At 45.8% G+C, this 18,373-nt stretch overlaps 2 gene segments (V, D, J or C); both read left to right on the top strand.

The window, feature by feature from the left end:
* Positions 1-573: 573 nt before the first annotated feature.
* LOC122706360 lies at positions 574-4,760 on the top strand. The segment is given in 3 exon segments: positions 574-657; positions 740-1,042; positions 4,725-4,760. Coding segments are annotated over 3 exon segments (372 nt in total).
* Positions 4,761-16,501: 11,741 nt separating this feature from the next.
* LOC122706359 lies at positions 16,502-17,145 on the top strand. The segment is given in 2 exon segments: positions 16,502-16,601; positions 16,684-17,145. Coding segments are annotated over 2 exon segments (498 nt in total).
* The last annotated feature ends 1,228 nt before the right edge of the window (positions 17,146-18,373 follow it).

Genomic DNA, 18,373 nt, shown 5'->3' with positions numbered 1-18,373 from the left:
ACTCTTGATTTCAAACTGCTTCAGATGAAGAAATGGTCTTGCCTGTTAAGGGAAATAAAAAATCCTTTGGACTTATGATCAATTTAAATTGTACTGAGTTTTTTTTTAATTGAATGCAATTATCACAGAATCTCTCCCTCCTGTTTTAATATCCTGTTCATGAATATAAGCTAATGCAGAAAAGAACAATAAATAAAATTTCTGACAAGTATGCAGACCTTGAATCTGAGCAGTTTAATTGACAAACGAAGAGATAAACCTCCATGGGATTACTCTCTTCCCAAAATCTGTGCTTGATATTTGACCACATCTTTTTTCCTGACTAGCCCGTCCACATCCATTCATTCGTGGACACAGAGGCCCGGGGACATGGGGAGGGGGTCTTCAGGCGGGGACTGAGTTCTCTGAGGGCACAGTCAGCACCTCCTCACAAGGGGAGCCTCATAGACAGGACCTCCTTTCATTGTTTTCTGTTTTTATGCAGAGGCCCCTCCCACATGCAAAGATCCACTCAGGTCACAGGCTGGAAACAAAGCACCAGGTCACTTAAATTCAGGCTCCTCCTCAGGCTTGAAGAGATTTCAGGAGCGGTGACTCTCATCTGCACGAAGATGAGCCCACTGTGGACCTTCCTCTTCGTGCTGTCAGCTCCCAGCGGTGAGTGTCTCTGGATCAGACATGGGCACGTGGGGAAGCTGCCTCTGAGCCCGTGAGTCACCGTGCTTCTCTCTGTCCACAGGGGTCCTGTCCCAGGTGCAGCTGCAGGAGTCGGGACCCAGCCTGGTGAAGCCCTCACAGACCCTCTCCCTCACCTGCACTGTCTCTGGATTCTCATTAAGCAGCAATAGTGTAGGCTGGATCCGCCAGGCTCCAGGAAAGGCGCTGGAGTGGGTTGGTGTTATATGCAGTGGTGGAAGCACAGGCTATAACCCAGCCCTGAAATCCCGGCTCAGCATCACCAGGGACACCTCCAAGAGCCAAGTCTCTCTCTCACTGAGCAGCGTGACACCTGAGGACACGGCCGTGTATTACTGTGCAAGATGCACAGTGAGGGGAAGTCAGAGTGAGCCCAGACAGAAACCTCCCTGCATGGGGGCCCACGACCACCAGGGGGCGCTCAGGGCCCACCACGTTCAGGACTGCGCCCAGGAGCAGGTGCCCTGGGGGCGCCTGGAGGGAACTCTTGTTTGAATCTGGTTTTCTCGTCCCGCCCAGAGATTCCCTGGAAACCTCTTTTGTGTCCTCACTGTTCCGTTATTGTGGCTTATACTGCTTTCATAAAACCATACATAGTTTTTATTTTTCGTTTAAGTATAGTTGTGTGTTTGTATGTATATGTCTGTGTGGAATATGTACCAACACTCCCGTGTAATCCAATAGTCAGAATTGTGTGTTTTCTCTGTTTTGTTTTTGTCTTGCCATAGACGCTGACTACAACTCTGAGGCTCACCGTCATTTTCCATGAGTCCAAAGTCATCAAATCTAGTGAATGGCCCAAGAAGCCCCAGGAAAACTTTAAACGTTACTTTTGCTGTTTCTGTACATGTTCAGTGAGAAGACACACCCTCCTGCTTTCAGTCTACCTTCACAAACACTTCGAAGTCTGCAAGTTGTAGTGTTACAGACTGTAATCCGATGTCCCATAGGGAGTGATCCTCATTATTCATGGATTCCGTTTTTGCAAATTCACCTACTTGCTAATTTACATCTGGACCCCAAATGTGACCCCAAAGTGGATGATGACCTTCACCTATATCCATATCCCCTCTCAGCAGGAGTGAAATAATCTTCATTTCCTCTAGTCTCTCACAGGCTGGTTGTGGCCACTTTCTCTCATCTAAGCAAGGATGTTGCAGGAATGTCCACAAGTCCATCCAGGTGACCGGCTTAGTATAGCATGGAACCAATAAAAAATGGAAAGTATCGTGGAAAGTAAGCTTTTGGACATAAAACAGATTGCCAGGCATTTCAGTAGCAAAAATGAATTTATTTAGGAGCAACCGAGAATTACAAATTGGAGCCTGCAATTATAAAGAGTCATGTGCAATTCCCCAGTAGAAGTGGAGAGACTGTCTTTTGTATCAAAGTAAAAAGTGAGGTGGGAGGGCTCTTGTAACTAAAACTCTGTGGTTTTTCTTTACCTGAGTTTTTTGGCAGAAAAGAAGAGGTAACTTTGTTCAGGTTCGATTCAGAGATTGTCCAAGGGCATGAAAACTCCTCCTCCTGTCCACTGGGTTTTATTTAGTTGTACTTTCTCTTTCCTCTCCTCCTCCTCATTCTTATTCTAATTCTTTTACACTTTCCACTTTTGGTCAAGGGCTTCCAAGGTGACATTACTGATAAGAAGAAGAAAAAAAAAAACCTGCTAGTAATAGAGTCTCCTGCCAGTGCCAGAGAGTTGGGAGAGAAGGGTTCGATCCCTGGGTTGGGAAGGTCCCCTGGAGAAGGCCATGGTAATCCACTCCAGGATTCTTGCCTGGAGAATCCTATGGACAGAGGAGCCTGGTGGACTACAGCCCATAGGGTTGCACAGAGTCAGACACGACCTAAACAAGTTAAAACACCCTCACTTTTGTCAAGATCCTTCTCAGAAAATGAGCAATACTTGGGTTTTTTAAACTTTTGTCTCTCAGTGACAGGAGGAACTTTTCTGGGTGCAGTGTCATTCAGAGGGAAAGTGCGCAGACTGTAAGTCTGTTGATGTCACATTTAGGTAAGAAGAGGACTGATAGGGAGAGCTCTCAGGCATTTTTTAACTAAAACCCCTGTGTTGTCAAGATCATAGTCATTGGGAAGCACGTGACATTTTACATTATCATCCAGGGTTTGGCAGAAAAATGCCCAATAGGTCTGGTCCAGATATTGTAGAAAGTTCTCATAACATATTACCTTAAACTCTGAAATATCATTAAATTCAGGTCAGCTTTGAGGTGCAAGTCCATTCAGGACTCAGCTGTTCTTACTGTGTGTCATGGGAATCCTAGTTGCTATCCTCTGGAGGGTTGGTTAGCAGTGCTTGGTAGGGTCCTTTCCAGTGAGGCTGAAGAGTTCTTCTGGGGCATTGGTCCAGTGGGTGAAGGTACCAGGTGGCAACATATGAGGCTTAGGTCTGTCTCCTGAGAGTCACTGCGAGTAGATAGCTCCAGAGGATCAGGTGTCAGGAGGTGTCCATGAGTGTGAAACAATCACGATGGGCGTCACTGGTGATGGGGGTGGAGGGTAGATGAGGAGTCGTGCAAGAAGCAGCAAATAAAAAGACCTCTTGGGGTGAGGCGGCTGACTGAGAACTATTGAACGTGGTAAAGGGTCGTAACCAGAAGCTCAGTGGCCATAATGACTGTAAGGCTCGGGGACTATCCACACACCACAGCATCTGTTGCCGCCCGATGTGTCTGTGGTGGTCCCTTCATTTTAGTGAGAACTCCAAGGGAACCCCTTCATTTTTCACACGACAGGAAACATGGAGATGGCCAGAGGCAGGTGGCCTCTAAAACTCTACTTTAAAGACTTGAAAGCTCTGTCATCTGGTATCCCCCATGAAATTGAGTTGGGATTGTAACTGTTGAGAGAATCACATCTAGATAGTAAAGAATTATAAAATCCAATCTCAACAGTAGTCAACTCGCCCATGAAGAGCCTCACATCAGGCATTTACTTTTGGGATTTAGGAAACTTTGGACACCATGAAGCCTATCTGATAAAAGCACAGCCCCTTTTGTGATATCAGATACACTAAATGTCACATATGAGATTGGCACACTGATTTTTCCTTGTTGACCTCTTGTTCCTTTAAGGCTACAATTTTAATACACGGATGTTGTTTCCAAGAAGAAAGTTTGAGAAGTAGAGAAAAGAAGAAAATTTCCACATGTTGCAACAAAATAGATCTCTTAGAACATTGTATTTCATCCAGATCAGCGTTCTGGAATATCCAGAAATAAACAGGTCTCTCAATAAAGAACTGAAACTTTCGGTTCAGTCACTCAGTCCTTTCCGACTCTCTGCGACCCCATGGATTGCAGCACGCCAGGCCTCCCTGCCCATCACCAACTCCCAGAGCTTGCTCAAAATCATGTCCATCAATCTGGTGAAGGGTTCCATCCGTCTCATCCTCTGTTGTGCCCTTCTTCTCCTTCCTTCAATCTTTCCAGCCTCAGGGTCTTTTCCAATGAGTCCATTCTTGCATCAGGTGGCCAAACTATTGGAGTTTCAGCTTCTTGTCAGTCCTTCCAATGAACCTTCGGGACTGATTTCCTTTAGGATTGACTGGTTTGATCTCCTTGCAGTCCAAGGCATTCTCAAGAGTCTTCTCCACCACCACGGATCAAAAGCATCAATTCTTCAGTGCTCAGCTTTCTTTATAGTCCAACACTGACATCCATACATGACTACTGGAAAAACCATAGCTTTGACTAGACAGATCTTTGTTGGAAAAGTAAGGTCTCTGATTTTTAATATGCTGACCAGGTTAGTCAAAACTTTTCTTCCAAGAAGCAAGCATCTTTTAATTTCGTGGCTGCAGTCACAATCTGCACTGAGATTGGAGCCCAGAAAAGTAAGGTCAGTCACTGTTTCCACTGTCTCCCCATCTATTTGCTGTGAAGTGATGGGACCAGATGCCATGATCTTAGTTTTCTGAATGTTGAGTTTTAAGCCAACTCTTTCACTCTCCTCTTTCATTTCATCAAGAGGCTCTTTAATTCTTCTTCACTTTCTGCCTTGAGGGTGGAGTCATATGAATATCTGAGGTTATTGTTATTTGTTTTGGCAATCTTGATTCCAGTTTGGGCTTCATCCAGCCCAGCACTTCTCATGATGTACTCTTCACACTCTCTATTCATGATACAGGTCTATTTATCAACTCTGATGTTTGTGAGTTTATTCTCTAAGTCTATGCTTTGATTCCTGTGTCAGTGTTATTGTTATCACTGTTGTTGTCAGGACAGAGTTTTTAATAAATACAAAAAGTTAGAAATGATTTATGAATCATGTGTGTGGGTTGATATCTAAAAATTCATTCTGAAGCTCAGGGCACCAAAAACTTCACTCTGCTGACACAGTCATCTTGCAAAGGAAGTCAGGGCCCAAGAAATGTCCACACAAAGAGGACATGAGGCCCAGCACTGTACTCTGACTGAGCCCCAGGCTACAGTCAGGTCAACTTTCCTTACATGTGAGTGTATTGTAAGAGGGGACCCTGGAGATGAACTTGAGACCCTCACAGGAGCCCTGTGTCAGACAGAGTGGACCCTCCCAAAGCACAGAGTGTGAACAAAATAAAGGGTGACTGTCACTTTAAACTGCCAAATGTTGTGATTGCTTCCTTCGCATCAGAAAACACCTAAAATTTTACACATTTCCACACAGGACCCATTTCCCCATTTCATAAATGGTAACTGTATGGCACAGTTGGACAGGGTGACTGGAGAAAGGTCACACTGCCATTTGAGGTGCTCTGAGACAGTCCCAGGTCAGAATCCAGAGCCAAAGTCCTCCTAGCAAGATACAGGGAGGACCTAAGTTCCCGGGCAGGAGTCCCGGGCTCCCAGGTAGGAAGACACACCTGTGTGCATGGAGAACAACACCAACTGGTTACACCTAGCAGGACCACACTGGCACTGGTGGGGACAGCACTTAGGAGACCGTGACCACCACTACACCTTTCCTCACTCGACCTCAGGGAATGCATTTCAGGTTAATTTGCTGGTGGTTTCATTCTATTCACTGGCCTCTGCCCTAGTTAAGTTAATATTCTTCTCTTTTACTCTCTGGGCATTTCCGTCTCTCCAGGATTTAAATCCGTTTCTTGTCTTATTACTGTTACTATCTGATAAATTGATGAGAAAAACATCTACTTCTGCTTCATTGACTGCACTAAAGCCTTTGCCTGTGGGTCACAACAAACTATGGAAAATTCTCAAATAAACAGGAATACCAGGCCACCTCACCCACCTCCCGAGAAATCTGTATGGAGGTCAAGAAGCCATAGTTAGAACTGGACGTGGAACAATGGACTGATTCAAAATTGGGAAAGGAGTACATCAAGACTGTGTATTGACACTCTGCTTATTTAACTTACATTTACAGTACATCATGCGAAATGCTGGGCTGGATAAAGCACAAACTTGAATCAAGGTTGCCAGGAGAAATATTAATAACCTCCGATATGCAGGTGACACCACCCTTATGACAGAAAGTGAAGAGGAACCTAAAGAGCCTGTTGATAAATGTGAAAGTGGAGAGTGAAAAAGCTCGCTGAAAAGTCAACATTCAAGAAACTGAGGTCATGGCATCTGTGAACTATGATCATAATAACGTCATAGATAATGGAGGGGGAAACAGTGGAAACATTGACAGGCTTTATTTGCTTGAGCTCCACAGTTTCTGTAGATGGTGACTACAGCCATGAAATTAAAAGAAGAAAAGCTTGGAAGGAAACCTATGACCAACCTAGACAGCATATTAAAGAGCAGGTACAATACTTTGCCAACAGAGGTCCCTTTACGCAAAGCTATGGTCCTTCCATAGGTCATGTTCAGGTGTGAGAGTTGGACCATAAAGAAAGCTGAGCACTGAAGAATTAATGGTTTGGAACTGCGGTGTTAGATAAGAGTCTTGAGAGTCCCTTGGACTGCAAGAAGATCAAATCAGTCAATCTTAAAGGAAATCAATCCTAATATTCATTGGGAGTACTGATGCTGAAGCTGAAACTCCAGGATTTTGGCCACCGGAAAGGAAGAGCCAACTCATTGGAAAAGACCCTGATGCTGGGAAACATTGAAGTCAGGAGGACAGGGGGGCGAGAGAGGACGAGATGGTTGGCTGGTTTCACCGACTCAATGACGTGAGTTTGAGAAAACTCTGGGAGATGGAGAAGGAAAGCACAACATGGGGTGCTTCCATCCATGGGGTCTCAAAGAGTCAGACACAACTCAGTGACTAAACAATAATATTTGATGAGATTTGATCATGTGTAAGTTGTATGCAGATGACACCACCCTTATGGGAGAAAGTGAAGAGGAACTAAAAAGCCTCTTGATGAAACTGAAAGAGGAGAGTGAAAAAGTTGGCTTAAAGCTTAACATTCAGAAAACTAAGATCATGGCATCCGGTCCCATCACTTCATGGGAAATAGATGGGGAGACAGTGGAAACAGTGTCAGACTTTATTTTTTTGGGGCTCCAAAATCACTGCAGATGGTGACTGCAGCCATGAAATTAGAAGACGCTTACTCCTTGGAATGAAAGTTATGACCAACCTATAGAGCATGTTAAAAAGCGGGGACGTTACTGTGCCAACAAAGGTCTGTCTGGTCAAGGCTATGGTTTTTCCAGTGGTCACGTATGGATGTGAGAGCTGGACTGTGAAGAAAGTTGAGCGCCAAAAAATTGATGCTTTTGAACTGTCCTCCAGGCCACAGAAAAGGGAACAGATTTTCCTTCCTCATTGTGAAATCTCAGCCCTGCACTACTGGTAGACCAGCTGTCCCTGCCAGGATGGAGGCTCTTGGATTGCTGCCTGGTCTCTTGCATAAATGCCCAGGCAGCACCACGGGATCCTCTGTGGGTCACTGGGAATAATGCAAGTTACAGGGCATGTGGGTGTGTGGCTCTACATGTGCTCCTTGCTTCCAGGTCCAATAAATCCCTACAGGCTTAGACAATACCTACATCCTGTTCTACTGTGTGGTTTGCTTTATGTAAAATATTTACCATCAAAGCAATTACCGCTAGACACATAGACAGCTGGTGGGAAAGGTTATAGTCAGACAGATACTAGCATCCACTTTCAGACAAGTGCTGAAAACAAATCTGTAATCCTTTCTTTACCACAACATCTTAAGGGAGCTCTAGAATGGAGGAAAATCAGGCCTGTTCTCCTTCCAGGAACAGACCAGAGCCTGAGTAGGCACGTCCAGCTCTGTCCAGCATCCCCTATAGGGGCAGCCATGTCCAGTGTGAGAAGCCCAGGCACAGACAGGAGGGCTCACTGTGCCCTGATGTGTGCCCTCCAGCACATCACCGCAAGTCCAGGCTGCAGGTTAGCTTCACGTCTGTAAGACGCAGGTAAACCAATTCCTACATCACATTCTAGTTGAGCTGGTGTAGAAAAAACTAGTAATAAAACAGGCACTGAGTGTCAGGGCCCAGGGAAAGTCGCTCGCTCCCAAACGGGCCTCCATGGCATATTGATTGCTATGAACTGAAGTGAGTTAAGAAAGGACCATTGAGCTGCTGTGGGCACTGCTCTCAATTCCAAGCTATCTCTGAGTACGCTGGCAATTATGGCTTGTCGGTGGCTCAGTGGTGGAGAATCTGCCTGCCCAGAAGGAGACCCGGGTTCAACTCCTGGGCCCAAAAGAAGGAAACAGAAACCTACTGCAGTATTCTTGCCTGGGAAATCCCATTGACAGAGGAGCCTGATGTGCAACAGTCCATGGTGTCAAAAAAGAGTCAGACACAACTTAGTGAGTGAACAAAACCAACATGCAAGCAGTTGGCCCTGGTGGCTCTTATGCATGGTTTTCACCAGATCACCAGCACAGATCCTCGGAGCTCAGCCACCTGGACTGCACCTGGACCTGCTATGGAAGCTATGGAGGCAACATGGACACTCCTCTGACCCAGCCCCCTCGTGTACAGATCCACAGAATGCACGGCTGCTGAAACTAGAACCATCCAAGCTCAAGAGCCCCTGTTGTCTTTTGGGGTTTTCACAGGTGCTGAATTTAGCAAGCCACCCCTGGAAGCGTCCCTGCTCAGTTCACACAGCGCAGGGAGAGATTTCCCTCCTGTTCCTTAGCCGCACGTTCCTGCGTGCTCAGCTAAAAATGAATAACCTGGGAATCATGGACAAATTCTTAGAAAGATATAACCTTCAAAGAATCAATGAGGTCTTTATCTTTCTGGCTTACTTCACTCTGTATAATGGGCTCCAGTTTCATCCATCTCATTAGAACTGATTCAAATGAATTCTTTTTAATGGCTGAGTAATAATCCATGGTGCATATGTACCACAGTTTCCTTATCCATTCGTCTGCTGATGGACATCTAGGTTGCTTCCATGTCCTGGCTATTATAAACAGTGCTGCGATGAACATTGGGGTGCATGTATATAGTATACTAACGCATATATATGGAATTTAGAAAGATGGTAACGATAACACTATATGCAAAACAGAAAAAGAGACACAGATGTACAGAACAGACTTTTGGACCCTGTGGGAGAAGGCGAGGGTGGGATGTTTGGAGAGAACAGCATTGAAACATGTATATTATCAAGGGTGAAACAGATCACCAGCCAGCCTGGATGCATGAGACAAGTGCTCGGGGCTGGTCCACTGGGAAGACCCAGAGGGATGGGGTGGGGAGGGAGGTGGGAGGGGGGATTGGGATGGGGAATACATGTAAATCCATGGCTGATTCATGTCAATGTATGGCAAAAACCACTACATCATTGTAAAGTAATTAGCCTCCAACTAATAAAAAAAATGGAAAAAATAAGAAAAAAGAATCAATGAGGAAGAAATAGAAAATAGGAACAGACCAATAACAAGTAATGGAATTGAAGATGTGATTAACAACGCTCCAACAACCAAAAGTCCACAACCAGATGGCTTCAGGGTAGGAATCTATCAGACATTTAGAGAAGAGCTAACACCTATCCTCAAACGGTTTTTTCTTTTATAATTCAGAGAGAAACACTCCCAAGCTCTTTCTACAAGGCCATCATCACTCTGATACTACAGGAAGACAAAGATGTCACAAAAGAGAAAACTATGGCCAAAATTACTGACACGCAAGATGCAAATATCTCTCAACAATATACTAGTAAACAGAGTCCAACAACACATTAACAGAAAACAACACCGTGATGAAGATGGATTATCCAGGGATGCAGGATTCTTTAATACGTGCAAATTAATCAACATGACACACCATATTAAGAGATTAAGAAATAAAACCTATATGATCATCATAATTGATAAAGAGAACACTTTTTCGTTCTATCTGAATTTCAGAAATTATTTGGAGAGAACTCTAATCAATGAAAACAGCTACTTGGAAGATCCAAGAAATTAAAATTATAGAAACCTACTCATCCTGTGTAGAAACCTACTCATCCTGTGTTGGAGTAGGAAATGGCAACCCACTCCAGTACTCTTGCCTGGAAAATCCCATGGAGGGGGGAGCATGGTAGGCTACAGTCCACGGGATCACAAAGAGTCGGACACGACTGAGCAGCTTCACTTTCACACATCCTGTGTAGTTTTATTCTAGTGATCAGAAAACTGGTACAATGCCATGACCTGTTCCCAACGTCCCACACAGGCAAAGTGTTCCAGATCCAAAGGCCAGGGTGAGAGAACTCAAATGTCCCAGTTGGATGAGTGGAGCCTAAAGCTGCCTTACCCAACTTATAAGTACAAGTTTCCCCCACGTGCAATGTTCCCCCATTCCCTAGAGTACAATCTACCCCTGGGCTGTGGGAGCTCACAGAACTCCCCTCACACAGGACTGAGGTCTAGGGAAGGCAGAGCTGTGGTCTAAAAGTTAAGGCTTCTCCTGTGCCTGACAGCTGTGGCTGCAGGTGACTGACAGCGACTGACTCCCCTTGTCCCCAGGTGTCCTGTCCCAGGTGCAGCTGCAGGTTCCGGCCCAGGACTGGTGAAGCCGTCCCACACACTATCCCTCACCGTGCGTCTCTGGTACCTCCATACCAGTGCTCACTGGGGAGTTCGATCCACCAGCCCCCAGGGAAGGGGTAGAGTGGATGTGAGCCGTCATTTCTGGTGGCAACCCTTACTGCAACCCACCCCTCAAGAGCCGCACCTCCATCTGCAGAGACACATCCAAGAACCAGCTCTCCCTGCAGCTGATGTCTGTAACCAGCGAGGACCCAGCCGTGTATTACTGTGCAAGAGACATCATGGGGGGAGGTCAGTGTGAGCCCAGACCCAAGCCAGCCTGCAGGAGACAGGCTGGGGGATGCAGGGGTGATGCTCGGGACTCACACTTGTTTCCTCCCCAGGAGCAGGTGCAGATGGAGGTTAAGGGCCGGTTTCCTGTCAGGATCTGTGATTTCCTCTACAGTCAGTACTTCCCCTTGGGGAACATCTCTGGCCTCAATATTCTTTTTTATCTCTTAGTTCTTTGACCTATAAAGATTTGTTGGAATAAGAGAAAATCATTTTCTCCTGCAGAAAAGCAGAGTCACTTGCTGACACTTTCTTCTGTCGCCAAGTGCCAAGTAATTTCCAAATCTATGGAGGTAAGTCAGCTACATACATGCAAGGGACTCTACGGGGCTCAACAGGGCAGCTCAGCACAGGGCAGTGAGCAAGCCTGCCAGGAGGTAGCAGCACGATGCACATGGTGGACATCAGGCAGAGAGACAGACCCTGCTGCTGGTGGTGTTGTCTGCACACTTGCTCACAGCCTCAAGCTCAGGGGGCACTATGAAAAGGCAAGGATCCACACCAAACCTTGGTTCAAACTTGCAGTATGTGCACGTGCACACATAGACACACACACAGATACACCAAGGGGATTTACTAATAAACCCTTCATCACGTCCATTATCCAGGCGTCATTTGAGAGGAGGAAAATCCTCTCAGCAATCAGAAATGAAGCCTGAGTCTGGAGTGGAGACCTGACCAGGACATCTGTTTCTACAGGGGTCAGAGGTGTTGAAGCGATGAGGGTCCTGCTCACAGGAGAGGCTCCTGTAAGTTCAGTCTCACACCTGCATCAAAAGAGAGAAAACAAGTTTCTTATTGAACCTCCAGTGTGTGGGCAGAGGAGAAAACAGGATTAAGCCTTAAGGGGTCAGTAGTCATGAAAACACAGAGTCTGACATTTCCTTCTTCTTAGCCACTATAAGAAAGGATGAAAGAAAGAGGTAAATGATCACTAAAGGTGGCATAACCCAAGTCCTTAGAAAACAAGAGGACTGCTGACCTGTAAGCAAGCAATGATAACATTAAATTTATGATGGGTTTAGAGGAAGGTTTAGCCCAGAAACTTGGGTGCTAGGTGTCCATTGTGTAAGGTCATGGCTTGTTTTGAAGGTCTTGGGTCTGCTGTGTGTTCCTACAATGAAGAGAGTCCACCATATCTAGGAGAATCTTCATTTTAAAGGGCTCTATTGAAGTACAGAGCTGAAAAATTGATGTAAATGAAATGTGCTGCTGGAGAAGAGTCTTCAGTTTCCCTTGGACTGCAAGGAGAGCAAACCAGTCAATTTAAAAGAAAATCAACCCTAAATATTTTTGGAAGGACTGATGCTGATGCTGAAGCTCCCATACATTGGCCACCTGATGCAAAGAGCTGAGCCATTGAAAAAGACTCTAATGCTGGGAAAGATTTCAGGCAAAAGGAGAAGGGGAAGATAGAGGATGTTGTGGTTAGATAGCATCACTGGAGATACTGGTGCACGGAGGAGCTTGGCGTGATGCAGCCCAGGGGTTTCAAAGAGTCAGACATGAATGAGCACATTTATCAATGTCTTATCATTTCTTGTATGAGCTCTTGTGCAATAGTGTGCAACATTTTGACATACTTAATTTTAATTATAAATATTTTCCACAGACTTCCTTGCAATTAAATGAAATGACATTTCAAATTAAAAATACTGTGGTGTGAGGACACATCTTCACACATTGAACTGACAGACTGAACTCACACACTGAACTCACAGATCCTAGTTCGGACACAACACATCTGTGTGTAGAAGAGGTCCATGAACCTGGGACCTGTTATATTTCCTTCTGTGAGAACATGAAATTATATGTGTCTCCTAACTCCACCAGCTCATGGTGTCCAGGTCAGATGCGGGGCATCTCTGCAAATGCAGGCCCTGATGCCCCTTGGTGAGTAGCAACAGTCTCACCTGCTCCAGGTGTCGGATGCCACACCTTCCCTCCCCTGCCCCACAGCATCAGCTCACTTCTCAGGTCCAGACCAGAGAGTCTAGATGTGTCCTGTGATTCTTGCTCTTCCTGCTTTGGTTGAAGGTCTTATTACCTACACACGGGCAGCGCAGGTTCTTTCTGATTTAATTTACTCACTCATATGATTGAAAAGATAGAAGATGTCTGAGGAGGCCTTACAAATAGCTGAGAAAAGAAGACAAGTGAAAGGCCAAGGAGAAAAGGAATGATATACCCATCCGATAGTAGAATTTCAAAGAAGAGGAAGGAGAGATAAGAAAGTCTTCTTAAGTGAACAATGCAAAGGAATAGAGAAAAACAACAGAATGGGAAAGACTAGAGATCTCTTCAAGGAAATTAGAGATACCAAGGGAACACTTCATGCAAAGATGGGCATAATAAAGCACAGAAATGGTAGGGACCTAACAGAAGCAGAAGATAGTAAGAAGAGGTGGCAAGAATACACAGAAGAGGTATAGGAAAAAGATCTTCATGACACAGATAATCACAATGGTGTGATCATTCAGCTAGAGCTAGATATCCTGGAAAGTGAAGTCAAGTGGGCCTTAGGAAGCATCACTACAAACAAAGCTAGTGGGAGTGATAGAATTCCAATTGAGCTATTTCAAATATTAAAAGATGATGCTGTGAAAGTGCTGCACTCCATATGCCAGCAAATTTGGAAAACTCAGCAGTGGCCACAGCACTGGAAAAGGTCAGTTTTCATTCCAATTCCAAAGAAGGGCAACACCAAAGAATGGTCAAACTAGTGCACAATTGCACTCACATCACATGCTAGCAAGGCCATGCTCAAAATCCTCCAAGCGAGGCTTCAACAGCACATGAACTGAGAACTTCCAGATGTACAAGCTGGATTAGAAAAGGCAATGGAACCAGAGATCAGATTGCCAACAACATTTGGATCATAAAAGAGCAAAGAATTAAAAGAAAAAATCTACTAATGCTTCATGACTATGCTAAAGCCTTTGACTGTGTGGATCACAACAAAGCATGGAAAATTATAAAAGAGATGGCAATACCAGACCACATTACCTGCCTCCTGAAAAATGTGTATACAGGTCAAGAAGCAATAGCTAGAACAGATCATGGAAGAAGAGACTGGATCAAGAATAGGAAAGGAATGAATCAAGGCTCTCTATTGTCACTGTGTTTATTGAACTTACATGCCTTGTACATCACACAAATGCCGAGCTGTAGGAATCACAACCTGAAATCAAGATTTCCAGTAGAAATAGCAATAATCTCAGATATGCAGATGACACCACTCTTATGGCAGAAGCCGAAGAGGAACTAAAGAACCTCTTGATAAAGGTGAAAGAGGAGAGTGAAAAGGCTGGCTTAAAGTTCAACATTCAAATTACTAAGATCATGGCATGAGGACCCATGACTCATGAAATATATAGGGAAACAATGGAATCAGTGAAAGAATTTATTTTCTTGGGGTCCAGAATGACTGTGGATGATGACTGAAGCCATGAGACTAAAAGACACTTACTGCTGGGAGAAAAGCTCTAACAATCCTAGACAGTGTATTAAAAAGCAGAGACATGACTTTGTCAGCAACAGTCCATATAGTCAAAGCCTTGGTTTGTCTGTTAGTCATGTAAGGATGTGAGAGTTGGACCATAAAGAAGGCTGGGAGCTGAAGAACTGATGCTTTTGAACTGTGGGACTCTTGAGAATCTCTGAGACTGCAAGGAGATCAAACCAGTCCATCCTAAAGGAGATCAGTCTGAATATTCATTGGAAGGACTGATGCTGAAGCTGAAGTTCCAATACTGTGACCACTTGACGGGAAGAGCCAATTCATGGGAAAAGACGCTGATGCTGGGACAGATAGAAGGCAGGAGGAGAAGGAGATGACAGAATCAGATGGTTGGATGGCATCAGTTTGAACAAGCTCTGGGAGATGGTGAAGGACAGGGAACTGCAGTCCATCGGGTCACAGAGTCAGACATGACTGAGCGACTGAACAGCAACAACAACCAATATTATTGAAAAGACAGAAGCAATATGGTCCATTTAGGACTCTCCTCATGAAACGGGAGGGAGGAAAGGGCTTTTCATAGACAGCAGTTTCCAATTCAGCCGATACACAGCTGAGATCCCTGGGCTGAGGGAGAGCTGACCTGCCCCAAAGCGGCAGTGTTGACATCTCAGGAAGGAGTGGACCAGGGTCACATGGACAGGGTGTCAGACAGAGATGGGACCCATACTGGTCTTTTCTGGCTCGAGGAGCGATAGCACCACTGATGGCAGCACTCACCACCCCCGGAAAACCCACCTAAAGTCCAGACACACGGTGACAGCCGTCATCCCCAGTCTACATGCTCACAGCCGGGATGCAGGTGCGGGGCCACAGCCTCAGGGCCACAGGGAGACGGGGGGCCTGAGCTCTGCTCTCCAGCACTGCTGACTCAGAGGACCTCAGGCTCAGTCCAGGTCACGGAGACCCTGGGCTCGGGAAAGCTGATCTCAGTGGGGTTTTCAAGGGAACCTGCTTCCTGAGGAGGGGCTTTCCTCTGACCATGCCGCCCTCACACTGCACGCCATTCACTCTGAAGGTTTACCTCCACGAGCCATGCATGTCCTCTCACCACTGTGGTGAGGACTATGTTCCCTGAGTTCCCATCTCACGGCAGGGACACAGAGAGGAAGGAATAAGCACTTGGAGGAGGAGGGAGTGTGTTCAGAGTGAGCAGGGCACCTGCCCAGCATGTTGGAGCACTGAGGAGCTCCCGGGAGCTGTCTGTCCTCAGTCTGTAGTAGCCTTGGGGTCCGCAGTGTCCACACGCAGGTGGGGGTCCTGAGGTTCACAAGCTCATGCAGACACTGAGTTGTGCGCAGGACAGTGTGGGACAGCCCACTGGGCAACTCAGCCATGCTGGGAAGACGGGCTTCTCAGCAGAAACATGTACTTTGTCCACAAAGTTAATGCTGTGTTTAATTACTGTGAATAAACAATCTCTAGTGTGATTCTTGAGAGTATTTAAACTGTTCCAGATGAAAAAATATTCATAGAAGGTAAGGGAAATATAAATGCTTTGGGAATTCTGATAAACATTAAATTGGACTCAACTCAATTTGAATTCAATGTGATTATGACTTGTATATTTTGTCTCTAATGTTTGAATATGGAGTAAGCAAACATAAGCTAATCAGAAAGGAAAAAAAAAAAAGAGTTTGTGTCTCACACCTGGGTGGTCCCTGAATGTGTGGTGGGCTTTTGTTGAGTGAAGGTAAACACCTCCCTGGGGTTAAAGTCTCTTCCCAAAATCTGCCTTTGTTCCCTGACAGCATCATTTTTCCCGAACAACCCTCCCTCATCATTCCATTCCTCCATAAACAGCCTTCCTGGCAGGGGGAGGGGGACCGCAGGAGGGGCTGAGTTCTCTGATTGAACAGTCAGCGTCCTCCTCACGGGGCGAGGCCCATAGACTGAACCTCCTTTCACTGCTTTCTGCTTTTTATGCAGAGGCCCCTCCCACATGCAAAGATCCACTCAGGTCACAGGCTGGAAACAAAGCACCAGGTCACTTAAATTCAGGCTCCTCCTCAGGCTTGAAGAGATTTCCAGGAGCGGTGACTCTCATCTGCTCGAAGATGAGCCCACTGTGGACCTTCCTCTTCGTGCTGTCAGCTCCCAGCGGTGAGTGTCTCTGGATCAGACATGGGCACGTGGGGAAGCTGCCTCTGAGCCCGTGAGTCACGGTGTTTCTCTCTGTCCACAGGGGTCCTGTCCCAGGTGCAGCTGCAGGAGTCGGGACCCAGCCTGGTGAAGCCCTCACAGACCCTCTCCCTCACCTGCGCTGTCTCTGGATTCTCATTAAGCAGCAATAGTATAGCCTGGATCCGCCAGGCTCCAGGGAAGGCGCTGGAGTGGGTTGGTGCAATAGCTTATAGTGGAAGCACATGCTATAACCCAGCCCTGAAATCCCGGCTCAGCATCACCAGGGACACCTCCAAGAGCCAAGTCTCTCTCTCACTGAGCAGCGTGACACCTGAGGACACGGCCGTGTATTACTGTGCAAGAGACACAGTGAGGGGAAGTCAGAGAGAGCCCAGACAAAAACCTCCCTGCATGGGGGCCCAGGACCACCAGGGGGCGCTCAGGACCCACCACGTTCAGGACTGTGCCCAGGAGCAGGTGCCCCGGGGGCGCTGGGAGGGAACTCCTCTTTGAATCTGGTTTTCTCGTCCCGCCCAGCGATTCCCTGGAAACCTCTTTTGTGTCCTCACTGTTCCATTTTTGTGGTCTATACTGCTTTCATTAATCTTTACGTAGTTTTTGTTTTGCCTCTAAGTTAGTTGTGTGTGTGAGTGTATATATATATATAGAGATAGACAGATCTGTCTGTATGGATCATATAACAACACACACATGTAATCCAATACTCAGTAATTGTGTGTTTTCTGTTTTATTTTTCTTCTTGTCAAAGAGGTCAATACAACTCTGAGTCTCACCATCAGTTTTTTTATTTATTTACTTTTTATTGAAGGATATTTGCTTACAGACTTTTACTCTTTTTTGTCAAATCTCAACATGAATCAGCCACAGGTATACACGTATCCCCTCCCTTTTGAACCTCCCTCCCATCTCCCTCCCCAACCCACCGCTATAGGTTGATACAAAGCCCATATTTGAGTTTCCTGAGCCATACAGCAAACACCCATTGGCTATGTATTTTGCGTATGGTGATGTAAGTTTCCATGTTACTCTCTGCATGCGTCTCACCCTCCTCCCCTCCCCCCATGTCTGTAAGGCTCTTCTCTGCCTGTTGCTCCATTTAGTTCTGTTCAGTCACTCAGTCGTGTCCGACTCTTTGTGACCCCATGAATCACAGCATGCCAGGCCTCCCTGTCCATCAGCAAACTCATGTCCATTGAGTCACTGATGCCATCCAACCATCTCATCCTTTGTCATCCACTTCTCCTCCTGCCTTCAATTTTCCCAGCATCAGGCTCTTTTCCAATGAGTCAACTCTTCGCATCAGGGGCCCAAAGTATTGGAGTTTCAGCTTCAACATCAGTCCTTCCAACGAACATCCAGGAGTGATCTTCTTTAGGATGGACTGGTTGGATCTCCTTGCAGTCCAAGGGATGCTCAAGAGCCTTCTCCAACACCACAGTTCAAAAGCATCAATTCTTCGGTGGTCAGCTTTCTTTATAGTCCAACTCACACATACATACACGACTACTGGAAAAACCATAGCCTTGACTAGATGGACCTTTGTTGACAAAGTAATGCCTCTGCTTTTTAATATGCTGTCTAGGTTGGTCATAACTTTTCTTCCAAGAAGTAAGTATTTTTTTATTTCATGGCTGCAGTCACCATCTGCAGTGATTTTGGAACTCCCAAAAATTAAGTCTGCAACTGTTTCCACTGTTTGTCCATCTATTTGCCATGAGGTAATGGGACTG

The sequence above is a fragment of the Cervus elaphus genome, chromosome 13, assembly GCF_910594005.1.
Source record: "Cervus elaphus chromosome 13, mCerEla1.1, whole genome shotgun sequence".
Taxonomy (NCBI): domain Eukaryota; kingdom Metazoa; phylum Chordata; class Mammalia; order Artiodactyla; family Cervidae; genus Cervus; species Cervus elaphus.
The sequence above is the reverse complement of the archived record's forward strand: the minus strand, read 5'-3'. Positions and strand labels throughout refer to the sequence as shown.